Genomic DNA, 15,915 nt, shown 5'->3' on the forward strand with positions numbered 1-15,915 from the left:
ATTGAGCCGCACAAACGATGACGTTTTTAGATAAAAAAATAATAGGAGTACTAGGGAAAATAAGTTTTTTCCTATTATAAAACAATAAAAGAACAAGAAGAGTATCCCAGAGAAAAGTAGTGAGAAAATTTTTATTGATTTTTGGGATCAATTACAATAGAATAGAATCTCTCTATTTAAAGAGAAAAAGTGACTTACCCACAAAGTAACAAACATAAAAATCTGTCTAAAATATAGACATTCACCTTAAATATAGTTACATTTATAACACTCCCCCTTGAATGTCTATTCAACATATAATGTGCCTCGTTAAAACCTTAACTAAAATAAAACCCAGTCGGAAATAAATTTTATAGAAGGAAAAAGAGTACACGTGTTTAGAAATACGCCTTTTGGTTGCCTCGTTAAAAAACTTGCAAGGAAAACCCAGTGGAACAAAATCTTGTCAGAAAAAAAGAGTACAGCGCGTATTAACTCCCCCTGATGAGAGCATCAATTCACAACTTTAAGCCTTCGCATCCCGATATTGTACACTAGTTTCTTGAAGGTTGACGTCGGCTGAGATTTGGTGAATAAATCGGCCATATTAACTCCAATGAGTATGTTGCACCTTGAAATAATCATTCTTGATAGATATAATGTCTTCATATAATGTCGTGGAGTGGCCTTTTAATATCTCCATAGAGGTAAAAATTCTCGCTATCACATTATCATGCTTATCGTTATAGCAAGATACAAATGTGCACAAATTGCACTTAGGGTGCAGTACTTCATGACTAAGAATTCTATATGCTTTAAGCAATTTAAATCCTTCAGGGATTGTCATATAAATTAAGTCATATAAGCCATATAAATAGAATTTAGATGCATATCAAGTTTTCATGTCATGCTAGATCTATAAGATAGATAAAAGTGATTGCACACTCTGTTGACTTTATACTTTCAAACATTTGAACGACATGTCCAAAACTATATGTCTTCCATATGAAACCAATTATTTTCGAATTGTGTCTCTTCCATTTGGTCAATATTTTTGTGTCTGTATTCAACAGACTTAAGATCCGCATCTACACTTAGCGTTATCATAGATATCGTTGACGAACATTTTATATCGGTTCCAACATTTTTTTCATAAAGGCATAACTTAGAAATCTCTTTATTCATATTTTCTGGTACCTAAAATACTCTTGAGATTTTATGAAGTGTTATGTCATGTGATCTTCTAGATCACTTGCCTCCTTATTGATCATTTTGGTCATTTACTCATCCTCTTTGTCAAAAAGTTTATTTGAAATCGATTTGTCTATACGCTTTAAGTGTACCATAGACTTTGTCCTTCTAAGACTTATTCTAATAAGAGCATTTGCGGTGAGAATATAGTTATTCTTTGGGTCAGCAAATGCGTCTAGCATGCTTTGCAATATATTGCAGATGAATTATCTTTTTTATGAACTTCAAGTTCATGTTATCTTATTCGAGGATCGAGATGTAGAAATGATAATTCATTCCACGTAACTTTTTCTCAAATGTTATTATCTCTCCCCCTCATGTTAGAAAAACTAATTTGCTTCCTCAACTTTGGGAACCCATCTTTGTTCATTATGGTGTTAATCAAAATATACACCGCACATCAATAATAATAAGATGGAATTATTTGGTTCCTGACCCTGAACCAGTTGTGAGGGGAGAATGTAATATACTTTCGTGTATAACGTATACCAAAGTGTTATAGATAATTTTATTCTCATAAGCAATAGTTTAGCTATTAAGTGGAGGCAGTCAATAAATCGTTTTGCTAAACCAACTGTGATATAAATCAACTTATCAAAATGAACTTTCTTGAATAGAAAATCTGGAAATTATGCTCTAAATTAAATTATTGAGCAAGAAACCTGGCTTCAAGTTGTGGGTTGATAATAAACGCACATGTAACCATCTCATAGATGCATCTTTATAAGGTTTACATGGCAGGTGATAGTCCCATATTCACTTTTGATAAATTCTATAATTCAAGGGATTTAATCTCAATTTTAGTTGGTATAATAATCGTGAGAACAAGCAACACATGAGAATTCGTGAAGAATCTTCTTCAACACTTACCCATATGAATTCTCATTTATTTTGCACATCATGCTTAAATCAAGATTGCTCAATAGGTCATGCTTGATAAAATTATCTGTATCAGTAAACTTCAGGTTTATATTATGACATGTGCAATTATTAATTAAACTCCTAGTTTACTATGACATGGGTATTTTATATTAATAAACATCCAGTTAATCGTGTCATGTAATTTTACCATATTTTTATTTATGTAGTACAAATTAGGTGATGTTCTAAACGTCAATACCACACAAGAGGGGGGGGGGGGGTGATTTGTGTGGTACCCAATTTTCGCTCTAGAAGAACCTGGTTCTTCTAGATGTACTAACTACTGCTGTTTGCGGAATAATAAATACATAAAATAAAGAACACAGAGATTTTTACGTGGAAAACACGTGGCTCAAAAGGTGAAAAAACCACGAGCTACTACTCAGTAGGATTTTCCCAAACTTCCACTAAAATCACTGAGCCAAAACAGCATTTACAAAACTCTTTGTAAACCTAAGGATTAACTCTAATCCCGTTGTGGCAACCAGCCTCTAACTGCTGCGACAACTTCAAGTTAACTCTAACTTGAATACTCAAAATACATAGTACAATTGCTTCTAGATAAAGCTGAAAGGTACAATATGAAAACACCTACAACAATTGAACTAGAAATAAAGAAAGACACATAAAACTCTTTATAGAGCTGGTTCTTCAATCTGGTTCATGTAACTTCAGGTTTGCACACTTGAATGACACACGAACTGCTTGCAAAAACCCTTGCTATTTTGCTCTCAATTCACGTTTAACTTCTGCGTTTTTGTGAAACACTATAACGTGAGAACATCCTGCAATTTATAGAGTTATAGATGAAGAAATAACTAGAGTTCTGATGCAACTCTTCCTTGGTGGAAGAGTTCAAGTTGATTTCAACTTCTAACTCCTTCCCTATCTTGAATTGTGTTCTCTTTGATTAAGGACTCCTTCTCCTTATCAATTATGCAACCTTTTCGATCAGGAGATATTAAATACACCAAGTTAAGCTTATCTCCTTCACGTGCAACCCACATGCTCGAATCTGCCCGTTTTTGTGCACCTGAGTGATGGACCTGGTTCATCCTGAGTTTTTTTGTCAGTCTTCAAAACTAACCTTTAATTGGGCCTACAAATTCCCCCTTTTTGATGATGACAAACTCTATGCTTTTCATAAGCTTAGGCCCTGTTTCAACTCAGCTCAACATCAACACAATGTTAGAAACATTTTTCCTTTTTATCACTTATCATCAAGGACCAGGTACATTAGGTTATAAACATCATTGTTCAAAGTGTAAACATCACTTGTTTAAAGCACAACCTTTTTTTCCCCTTTTGGCATCATCGAAAAGTTGCATAAAATGTGAGATAACCAGATTTTAAAACTTACTCATGGCCACTGGGGCTACTTCAAATGCAAACATGGATTAATCATCATAGATCAAACTAAGAATTTCAACCATCAAAGAAATATAAACAAACAGTTAGAGCAAAAGACAATGAATTTCATTGATGATTGATAAGATTCTACCACAAAGCATAAGAAGAAATAAAAATACCGAAAATATGAGCAAAAGAAACAAAAAGTCCCGAATTGGGTCACTGGTTGATCTACACTAGGCTAGGATTTAAGGCTTGTAAGAGGTAGGGGCTGGGTTATTTTCTTGGAGAAGTTTCAGCATGTCTTGAAGAATTCCATCATTCTTCTCCTTTTCCCTTGCAAGTTCAGCTATGAGAACATCTCTCTCAAATTGTACCTCAACCAATCGTGTCTTCAGCCTTGCTATCTCAGCATCCTTTACCTCACTCTCCTGTAATAGAGCTCTAACCTTGCTATTAATAGGTGTCTTTTTAGATGAACCAGGTTCATTAGGAATGACATTGACTTCATAAACGCAAGCAAGCAGAGTATTAACCCCACTTCTTCATAGGTACCTTGACATGTGCAAGCACAGTTGTGAGAATGAAACCATAGGGAATGACATGAGTTTTGGTGCCATTGATAACCCTATCAGTAGGTCCGCGAGGGTTTCCTGTTCAGATGGAACAGGTTCATCTATATTTTTCCCAAGTTGAACCAACCCCTCAGCAGCTTCGCCAGACCCATTTCCCCCTGTTTTGCTCACACTCTCTTCTATTTCAGTAAATTCCTCTCCCTAAACAACCATTGCACCAGTTTCTTTTGTTAGACCATCAGGAGTGGGTGAAGAATCAACCACTCTTTTACCCTTTCCCCTCACAGCACTCCTAACACCTTGCTCTCTTTTTCTTTTTCCTTTTTATTTTTACCACCAACTTCTCCAGATTCTGTAGTCTCAACACCTGCTATAGATCCTACAAATCTGTTCTCCAAATTTGCAGCAACTTTAGAAATTGTCTCAGGAGAAATTTTAGAATCAGAAGATACCTGTTCAGTTTCGGAAGAACCACTTTATTCCCCCTGAGTAGCTGACTTAAAAGAATCTAGGTAATTTAATACGGTCAGGAGTCTTGAACGTAACCGGTTCACTTGTAACGGATAAGTTCAAAAGAACTTTGGTATTTGGTAGGACTCTGCTCATGATCCAAATATAGTTATTTCAAATTATGCAGAGTGTAGAAAACATACCGTATTATCTTGATGAACCAGGTTCTTCACTGATAATTCTCTTGTGTAAGTCTAAATTTGCCAAAATAGAGAAAATATCATTAGAGATTAATGAGTCAATTTAACACATGGCACAAGAGTATACTATGGAAAGTATGAGACTGAGCAAGATTTAATCTAACTATACACAATTTACAGACTTTCTAACCAAATATATTTCTTTTCAATTTTTTCATTTTTTTTGTTTAACCTTGAACTTGTCCTTTTAGGTGATCTTAATCATCCCTAATTCCAACCTGTTCCTCTCAAAGTGATCTCTACTTAAGCCTTTTGTGAAGATGTCAGCAATTTTCTTGTCCGTAGCACAAAACTCCACAGTGATCAAGCCTTTCTCATAGTTGTCCCTCAAAAAAATGGTATCTAACATCTATGTGCGTAGTTCTCTTATGATGAACCGGATTCTTAGTTATACTAATAGCACTAGTGTTATCACAAAAAATAGGGATCAACCAACTTCAATACCAAAATCCATTAACTGTTGCTTGATCCACAACAATTGAGCACAATCATGAAGCAGCAGCAACATACTCAGCTTCAGCAGTAGATAAGGCCACTGAATTTTGCTTTTTAGTAGCCCATGATACAAGACATGAACCAAAGAAGTGTGACATACCTGAGGTGCTCTTCCTATCCACTAGGAAACCTGCATAATCAGCGTCAGCATATTCCACTAAGTTAAAATTACTACCTTTTGGATACCAAAGGCAAAGGTCAGTGGTGCCTTTCAAGTATCTCAATATTCTCTTTACATTAGTCAAGTGGGACTCCTTTGGATTTGCCTGAAATCGAGCATAAAGACCTACACTGCACACAATGTCAGGTCTGCTAGTAGTGAGATATAAAAGAGCACCAATCATTCCCCTATACAACTTCTGATCAATAGATGAACCAGGTTCATCTATATCCAATTTCGTGGATGTTGCAATAGGAGTGTCAATTTCTTTGGATGTTCCTTCCTGGTTTTGTTACTGAGGAATAGGTTCCTAGACAAGTTCCCTCGAGGTTTGAGGATCAATTACTCTCTAGTCAGTTCCCCCTGTCATGTTGCCCTGGGTAGAAGGACCTGTTCCATCACCTGTTCCTTCCTGTGATGCATCTTCAGACTGGACTGTGGTTTTACCATTTGATTTCTTATCAGCCCAATCTCTTCATTATCTTGCCCCTGCCTCTCAGAAAGAATGTTAGTTTTAAAAAATAACATACACATTTTTTCTACACACATAGTTCTTTTATTGTATATTTTATATGCTTTGCTATGTGAAGAATACTCCCTCATCACTTCTGGGATCAAACTTACCTAGGGAGTCCTTTCCATTGTTGTGCATAAAGCACTTACATCCAAATGCCCTAGGATGGGATATATTTAGCTTTCTCCCTTTAAGTGACTCATAGGGAATCTTCTTAACAAGAGGTCTAGTCATGCAACTATTTATGATGTGACATGCAAACTTAACATTTTCAAATTCAGTTCCATGATCAGACCTAATTGATGCAGGATGATTACCTAGTTGTCTCTGAGTTTTTCTAACAAAAGACGTAAACATGTCAAATGCTTCATCTTTAGATATTAAAACCAATATCTAAGTAAACCTAGAGTAATCATCAACAAGCACCATGACATATCTTTTACCACCTCTACTTAATGTTCTCATTGGACCACAGAGATCCATATGGACCAATTCCATCGTCTGGTGGTGCTTACCATTTTCTTGCATTTAAAAGAGGATCTTACCTGCTTCCCCCTTGCACAAGCCTCACAAACTTTGTCTTCCTTGAACTTGATGTTAGGCAGCCCTATCACCAGATCCTTGGAGACTAATTTGTTGAGTTGACTCAGACTTGCATGTCCAAGTCTCCTGTGCCAAAGGAGGGGATTATTGTCCAACACACTTAAGCAAGTGAGTTCATTTTCTGAAAGTGTGGACAAATCTACAATGTATGTGTTGTTTACTCTTTTTCCCTGCAAAACAATCTTGTCAGTGGTAATTTTATTCACAAAACATTTGGTAGTGGTGAATGCTACCAAGTTACCTCTATCACATAATTCTGCTACACTTATTAGATTGTACTTTAGGCCATCTATCAAGTAGACATTCTCAATAGAGTGAGAATCAGTCTTACCTACCTTTCCAACCCCAATGATCTCACCTTTCTTCCCATTTCCAAAGGAGACATTACCTCCTTTGAAGTGCTCAAGTGAAAGGAACTGGTTCTTGCTTCCTGTCATATGCTTTGAGCAGCCACTATCCATGTACCATATTAGGCTGCTTCCCTTCACTTGAACCCGCAAAAGGAAATCAGGGGTTAGTCTTAGGAACCCAAACTAATTTGGGTCCCTTTCTATAGGCAAAAAGGTAAATTAGATTCTTTTTAGCCCAACCTAGCAGCCAAATTTTCCCTTGAACAAATTCTTTATTCTTTTGAATAGCCTTTTCTTTTGCAATACGTTCACTTTTATAGTGACCAGTTTTACCACAGTGTGTGCAAATTTTCTTCTCAGGAAGTGTGAGGTACTTGCTTTTGGGATCCCACTTAGGTGCAGGGGTCCCGTAGCCAAGTCCTCTCTTGTTGCTACTACGGTGTTCGTGTAGCCATGAAAGTGCATCGGAGGACCTATTCCATTTACAGGTTCTGTCTAGCTCGTGCTTAACCTTGTTTAGATCCTCCTTAAGGACTCTTATCTGCTCATCTCTTTTGTACAACTCATCTTTTATTTTTCCTACATTTTCTTTTAAAGTGAGTTGTGTGTGATCAGCTTTCTTTTTACCTGTTCCTAATTTCAGTTTTAGATTTTCAGATCTTAGCTCTAGGACAGTGGTGTTAAGTTCATGAACCTGGTTCTTCAACTCAGTATTTTTACTATCACAATCATTAGCCCTAGATTCTAGATTTTTGCACTTGGCTTTTAGGATCACACATTCCCTAGACAAATCTTCCTTCTCATTGTTAATATCTCAGACTCATCAATGAAGTCTAGCAATAGCTCAGCCAATCTTTCTTTAGACAGGAATTTAATCTTGTCTTTGAGATGAAGGACACTTACCTCTTGTTCATCATCCGATTCTCTGATGGCCATAAGTGCTTGTTCATCTCCAGCTTCATCTTCTGAGTCCTCATCTGATGTTTCTCCCCAAGCAGCAACCATAGCCTTTGTTGATCCTTTGTTCTTTTTGGGTTGAACCTGTTCCTTCTTCCTGTTTCTTCGTTCAGCTCTTTCCTTCTTCCATTCAATTTCCCATTGAGGGCAATTTTTGATGTGGTGATCAGTCTTCCCACACTTGTAACACCCCTCATTGGTTTGTTTTTCAGGAACCCTTGGTTTGTTGTAGCTTCCACTTCTTGAAGGATCATTTCCTCTCATTAGGTACTTCTTGAACTCCTTTGTGATCATGGTCATTTCATCCTCCTCTAGATCAGCACCTTCAGTGATTCTGAATGCCATGCTCCTTTCCTTCTTGAGTGCATCCATCTTCATGGTTTGCCTTCTAAGTTCATAGGCAGTGAGATTTTCAATTAGCTCATCCAACTTAAGAGTGGCAATGTTCTTTGATTCCTGAATAGCTGTAATTTTGCTTTCCCAAGAGATTGGCAGAACCCTTGTCAAAATCTTCTCAACTTTGTCTTCTTCAAGAATAACCCTTCCAAGAGACTTAAGTTCATTTGTCAGTGTGGTGAACCTTGTATACATATCTTGGATGGTTTCCCCTTCCTTCATGGTGAAATTCTCACATTGAGAATACAGCAGTGTTCCTCTAGACCTCTTCACTTGAGGTGTTCCTTCATGAGCCACTTGCAAAGTGTTCCAGATTTTCTTAGCAGTGGTACAACTTTGAATTCTACTGTACTCGTCTGGACCAAGTCCACACACAAGCCATTTCTTGGCCTTTACATTCTTTTCCCACTTCCTCAAGTCCTCAGCATTGCAGTCAGCTCTTGTTTTTGGCACATCTACTCCTTCATCATTCTTCTTCATGGTAGCAAGGGGACCATCAGTGACAATGTCCCATAGTTGATAGTCTTCTCCGATGATGTGATCTCTCATCCTGTTTTTTCACCAAGAGTAGTACTGGCCATTAAAGAGTGGAAGCCTATCAGTGGATTGCCCTTCCCAATTTCCAGGTGGTGCACTCATCTTGATCTGTTCCTAAGGTGTTAGCCTCTTCAAGGATAACCTGCTCTGATACCAATTGATGTTCCAAACGTCAATACCACACAAGAGGGAGGGTGATTTGTGTGGTACCCAATTTTCGCTCTAGAAGAACCTCGTTCTTCTAGATGTACTAACTACTGTTGTTTGCAGAATAATAAATACATAAAATAAAGAACACATAGATTTTTACATGGAAAACACCTGGCTCAAAAGGTGAAAAACCACGACCTACTACTCAGTAGGATTTTCCCAAACTTCCACTAAAATCACTGAGCCAAAACAGCATTTACAAAACTCTTTGTAAACCTAAGGATTAACTCTAATCCCGTTGTGGCAACCAGCCTCTAACTGCTGCGACAACTTCAAGTTAACTCTAACTTGAATACTCAAAATACCTATTACAATTGCTTCTAGATAAAGCTGAAAGGTACAATATGAAAACACCTACTACAATTGAACTAGAAATAAAGAAAGACACATAAAACTCTTTATGGAGCTGGTTCTTCAATCTTGTTCATGTAGCTTCAGGTTTGCACACTTGAATGACACACGAACTGCTTGCAAAAAGCCTTGCTATTTTGCTCTCAATTCACGTTTAACTTCTGCGTTTTTGTGCAACACTATAATGTGAGAACATCCTGCAATTTATAGAGTTAGTAGATGAAGAAATAACTAGAGTTCTGATACAACTCTTCCTTGGTGGAAGAGTTCTAGTTGATTTCAACTTCTAACTCCTTCCCTATCTTGAATTGTGTTCTCTTTGATTAAGGACTCCTTCTCCTTATCAATTATTCAACCTTTTCGATCAGGAGATATTAAATACACCAAGTTAAGCTTATTTCCTTCACGTGCAACCCACATGCTCGAATCTGCCCGTTTTTATGCACCTGAGTGATGGACCTGGTTCATCATGAGTTCCTTTGTCAGTCTTCAAAATTAACCTTTAATTGGGCCAACATTAGGCAATAAAGCGGCTAATTTTTATACACTATTACCCTGTTACAGTTGTAGTAATATAAAGATCTTAAATCTTCTCATTATTTATAGTCTCAATATATCCAACCGCTTTCGCGAATACTTTAGAAACTCAATAAATTTCTTTGAAGACTTACTACAACACAATGCCTTATTGATAATCAATTTTATTCCTCAAAAATAGAATTGGTTCTTCCAGAGCTCTCAATTAATTTTGTACTATCATATATTCATCAACATCTACATGGTGAATATCTTTTAAAGAGAAAGTTATACCATTATGGTCATGGTCAAAATTATATGCAAGAATTGTTTCTTGCATTACTTTTGTCCTTTAATAATCTTATTGCCAAAATATTTTGGCATATAATAGTTACGTGACCAATGATCATTCATATCATAATAATGATATTATTTTCTTATTTCATCTCAAACCTTCTTCTAGAGGTGAGTGTGGTATATTCACTATCACTAGTATGTTCATATTCTTCCAAGAATAAATATGTATTCATTAAATCACATGTTATTATATTCACATTATGAATGGACCATAATCATCTATATGAGCTTTACAAAATCTCATGTCAAATCGATGACAACATTACTTTCACAGAGTGAAGGATTATTTTGAGAATCCTTATTATTCTCATTACCATAATGATGACGATTATAATTTCATCTATTGCCACGCCACATCCAATGATACCTTCACGATAATAAGTTTGTCTTCTTTTAGACTTATTATATATTGCTACCACATTCTCTTAAGGGAACGAGACTCAAGCAAATTCAATAGGACGGGTTTCCACTACTTGTGCTCATAATCATATATGAATTTGATTATATGGCAAGACATAGAAATTTTATCGCTCCGGGTGGTTATAATTTCTCACAAACTCCATTAGAGTTATAATCAAAATTTATTGTCTTTGCTTGTATTTAAAATCAAATTATAGAATTTCAAGAATTTAAAAGAGAAAAATAAGGTAAAATACTTACCTTAAATCCAGAATTTATTTCTGAAGGAAGTTTAACAATTGACAATCATGATGCTCAATATTATGTACAAGTTGAGCACCATGCATGTATCCCATAGCCTGGTGACCAGAGCAGATGCCTAGTATAGGAATATCAATGCATTCATGCAAGAGCCTCACGCAAATTCCTATATCTTCTCTCCACGGGTGATCTAATTTCTCAAACACTAGACATCTAATTAACAATATATCTACAAATTAGAGCAACCGCCCTCTACTTAATTGTTTAGAGTCTCGTGCTGATAACGTATTATGAAACAATATGAGAAGAAGAATAGTATTGCAGAGAAAAGTAGAGAGAGAGAGAGAGAGAGAGAGAGAGAGAGAGAGAGAGAGAGAGAGAGAGAGAGAGAGAGAGAGAATTTTTATTGATTTGGGATGATTTACAATGGAATAGTACCCCTCTATTTATAAGGGAAAAGTGACTTAGCCACCATGTAACAAACCCTAAAATCTCTCTATAATATAGACATTCACCTTAAATACAATTCTATTTATAACATTCCCGTCACTTTTGTTTTCTTTCTTTTACTTTTTATACCTTTTTGTCTCTTTTTGGCTTATCTTTTAGGTCTATGAGGCATAAATTCATAATTTTCACTTTATTAAAATTTCTCCAATTAAAGTCAACTCTGGTTATGTGGACCTATGTTAAATCATACATGTTCTATTTTTTTAAATATATATCGGGGTAGGAAAAGGAGAAATAGGGAAAGAGATTACACGGTGGGAGAGCGAACCTTCACCACCAACTTAACTATACTACAGAGTAAGTTTTTTCCAATGTGAGACCTATGCTTACAACCGGCGATCCAAGCCTAAAGTAGAAAAAGTACGGGTGTTGTACTAACATGGAAGGACAAAGATGTGAGCAAGTGATGCAAAGGCTGGGCAGTCAGGGTCGGAGAAGGGCAATGACTCATTCTTAGCTAGAATGGGATTCCAACTCAGCACCTTTTGAGTGAGATTTTGAGAAGAGTTGTTCTTTGGAGAGCACAGTACGGTAAAAGTTGTAAGCTGAGTTCGGGGGGGGGGGGGGGAGGAGTTATTGTCTATCGTTGGCCTCTATGGTAGAATCAGTCGGGGGACCTGAGAGGGCGGTGATTTACCCTGCGGCTCAGCTGTTCGAGTCCGCTTATACAAAGCTTAATTATAGCACCCAACTTTTTCGATTCGGTGGTTCGATCTAGAAGATCCATCCATTTAGCAACACCATAGGATGACATAGCCTTAAAAGTGAAGGGCGAGGTTCAAACGAAGAAAGGCTTACGGTGGATACCTAGGCACCCAGAGATGTGGAAGGGCGTAGTAATCGATGAAATGCTTTGGGGAGTTGAAAATAAGCATATATCCGGAGATTCCCGAATAGGGCAACCTTTCGAACTGCTGCTGAATCCATGGGTAGGCAAGAGACAACCTGGCGAACTGAAACATCTTAGTAGCCAGAGAAAAAGAAAGCAAAAGTGATTTCCGTAGTAGCGGCGAGCAAAATGGGAGCGGCCTAAACCGTAAAACGGGGTTGTGGGAGAGCAATACAAGCGTCGTGCTGCTAGGAGAAGCAGCTCGAATGCTGCACCCTAGATGGCGAAAGTCCAGTACCCGAAAGCATCACTAGCTTATGCCCTGACAAGCTCCTTTTCTGAGAAAGGAGAATAGGAATGAAATAAAATAGAAATAGAATGAAAAGAATCTAATTGCAAAAGCAAAAAGGGGATGTCTTTTTTTCTTACTTTTTTTTTTTCCTTTCTTCGTATAATTCCATTTTGATTTATATTTCGTGAGAGAAATTTTTTATCATGATTCATGAACTAATGGACTCTCTATCTTTTTTTCGTAATTAAAAATTCGACTGAAATTTCAACCGATTCCCAGATTTTCGTGTGCTATAGTCCACACCTTCCGCATGGGCCCGGACCCCCGAACTAGGACCGTTTAAAATTTTCCGGGCTATAAAAAACGACCTAAGCAGATTCAAATTTTAAACTTTATAAATTCAAGTTGAAAATTTTATCATAGCTCATTTAACTTGCTGAACTGGAATTTAACAAATTTTTTGACAGGTCTAAGCTAAAGCTATTAAGCTCGGATTAACCGATAACTTCTGAACTTCATCCGCCCTCTCGCCTTGTCCATTGGCCACCTTGAGATATCCACATAGTCCTTGAAAGGCGGCATAGGGAAAAGGTAAAGCTGTTTTGTGCATAATAAAATCAAAACTAGCAAGCAATGTCTCCTTCAAGTGGTGCAATAGAAGTACTACCATTACAAAGTTGACACACCAAAGTATAGAATTTAGAGAAATATACAGTATGCCAGCCAACTTGGTCTACACCAAACTTCTAGACTTCTCTTTTAGTGTGAAGACCAAAAGTAAGGGCGGAAAGAAATGAGACATATTATTCATCATGCGGATACCGCACCTGCAACATTTAGAGATGCACTGCTTTGAGATAAAGAGGTCTTTCCACCATAATCAAGTATTACAGCAATATAACACCTATAAAAACAGGAAGTAAAATGCTTCATTATTTCATACAACAATTTAGACATTTAAACTAACTTGACTGCCAAGGAGCCTCATGTGACACAAGATAATAAACAAATGCACCATGTCATATTTTTTTGGATCTCCACAAGCACAGTTCCCTCTGGTTCTCAGCTTTTACTAGTGTCGCCATTAATCCTTCTTGTCGACATCAACATCAGATTTTTCCACAGTTTCGGCAACAACACTCTCTGATGGAACATCATCTTCCAGCGGTTTGGAACTCGCTGATGCACCATCCTCGGCCGGCTTAGCTTCATGCTCAGTTGCTTCAACAGATTCACCATTAGCTTCTCGATCAGTTACTGGCACCACCTGCTTGACAGTCCCAACTTTGACATATTTGCTCATGAATTTGTATTCCCAATCTTGTAAGGCCTCAAGCTCAAAAGGACCTAGGCCAGAGATATCCCCGGTGAGATCTTTTTCCTCAAAGGACATCTTGGCAAGAGCTCTACTAGCATCCTTTCCAGCAAACAATGCATAAGGTCCCCCAGGTCCATAGAACATTCTGCACAAACACATACAAGTTTAAACACAAAGATGTTGTAGCAGCACCTACTGTTGAAAAACTACTGAAAAGATGACGAGCCCCCAGCAGCTCATAAAGCTTAACATTGATCAAGATACGTTAGGTTTACATTAGCGTATACAAATTTATTCATACTCATGAATATTTGATTTATCAAGGATATAGCCCTAGATAAATTTAATGTATGCTGGACTAACAGAAACACATCTAAAGCAATTTGACCTCATAATCCAATATAATAGATCTTCATTTGACGGTTTGTTTGCTGATACAAGAAAAAAAGTACATATTAAACATTTCAGAATCCAAGAGTTTTAGAATCAACTGAAGCAATTCAACACTCCAACGAGATTATAGTGGACGTAATAAACTAGAGAAACAACAAACCAAATATGTCGACTATCTCTCCAAAACCTCAACAAATAAAAATGAAGACACTGGTTGAGAAGACCAGTTGATTACAATGCAAAAGGTGATCTATGATTGCAAAAATGGAGAACTCGCTCACTCGTCTAAAAATTAAGCATACATCACCTTTGCTATCTTAAAGACTTGGACCCAAGACATGTAAAAGCCCTTTAGACCTCGATCAGTTTCCCTTCGACTAGCCCTCACCGCCTTACCAGCAGATTTACACACTTAAAAGACGTTCAAGAAAATTGGGAAAAAGAAAACATTTTATCCAAAGCTTTCCCCATCAAGCCGGGCACCAAAAGTAAGAAGAAAAAAAAATGCATAGCAATTGTAAGACCTACACATCAATCCTAATTTCCACAAATTTCCATACCTTATCCAAAATATTAGGTAACTTCCATTCCTACTCCAGAATAATAGGCAATTTCCATTCCTACTCCAGACTATTAGGCAATGGCGTGTAATACCAGGTTTCAAAACCTGAGAACTTCAGCATAATTCACTTTTTTTTTTCAGCAGAAAAGCAATTCACAGTACTTCTCCAAAGCCATCAAGACTTGTTATGCTTTAGTTACTCTATGTGCCCAAAAGTGCATATAAAGTTTCCAACTTTTCCACAAGACATCATCTAACAAAAGTACCTACATTAACAATCAAGAAAGGAAAATCCCACACCCAAAAGCAATCCCAAAAATCAAAGTCAAAATCCAAAAGCATCTAAAGCAGAAACTGAATATTATGCAAAAATAACACATACCCAGAAGTCAAAATAGCATAAAAACACTAGCAGACAAAGAAAAATACCTGCTTTGAGAAACATCATAGATCTGAGCCTTAATAGCCATTAAAAGAGGCTTCTTGGGATCAGACCCATCATACTCTTTCAACTCTTCTTCAGTAATTTCTCCAAGTTGAACAGGAGGGGCCAAAGGCTGCATCTGTTCCTCAAAATCTCTTGACCTTTGGTGGTGACCATGATCAGATGAGCCGAACAAACCCGAGACAACATAGTAGAAAGCAAGAGCTAAAGCAACAACTGTGAAGAAAGTAGCAGGAGATAGACCTGTGTATGCTGTGATTGAATCTTTGATGGCGTCCCATAGTTGTAGGACCATGGTTCTTGGACTGAAAAGAGAGATTTGCGGAGTGGAGAAATATCTGTGAAATTGGGGCGAGATTAACAAAGAGGTGTGTTGAATGATGAAAGGGGCGGCAGGGGTTGTTTATCTAGTGGCAAGTGTCTCATACAGGACTGTAGTAACAGACCATCTAGACCCTTTTTTTTGTTGATATTTTTCCCAAAGACCACTTTACACCTTTTATTTTGGATTATTTAATACTTAATATTCACTACTTCTCAAAAAATATTAGTATAAATATTATCCGTATATTTTGTTGAGAAATAGAAGAGGTACCTTTTAGATTGCAAGATCCAATGTAGATCCAACTTTCGATTCACTCGTGGGATCGGGGCGGTCCGCTGGTTCATTTCAC

At 37.1% G+C, this 15,915-nt stretch overlaps 1 protein-coding gene across 1 annotated transcript; it reads right to left on the reverse strand.

Annotated features, from left to right (window-relative positions):
• On the reverse strand, window positions 13,215-15,679 carry LOC109225822 (membrane steroid-binding protein 2-like). Its single transcript, XM_019390603.1, has 2 exons — window positions 15,226-15,679; window positions 13,215-13,986 (listed from the first exon to the last, which is right to left on the reverse strand). Exons 1-2 carry the CDS (start codon window positions 15,534-15,536, stop codon window positions 13,608-13,610), a joined length of 690 nt encoding a protein of 229 aa, XP_019246148.1. The 5' UTR covers window positions 15,537-15,679; the 3' UTR covers window positions 13,215-13,607.

The sequence above is a fragment of the Nicotiana attenuata genome, chromosome 5 (assembly GCF_001879085.1).
Source record: "Nicotiana attenuata strain UT chromosome 5, NIATTr2, whole genome shotgun sequence".
Lineage (NCBI taxonomy): Eukaryota > Viridiplantae > Streptophyta > Magnoliopsida > Solanales > Solanaceae > Nicotiana > Nicotiana attenuata.

What these genes read in the sequence shown, in the direction of transcription:
- LOC109225822 (XM_019390603.1), bottom strand. Translation starts at nt 15,536, where the DNA reads ATGGTCCTACAACTATGGGACGCCATCAAAGATTCAATCACAGCATAC. An exon ending in TATGATGTTTCTCAAAGCAG is followed by an intron (nt 13,987 to 15,225) that starts GTATTTTTCTTT and finishes GTGTTTGTGCAG; the next exon opens with AATGTTCTATGGACCTGGGG.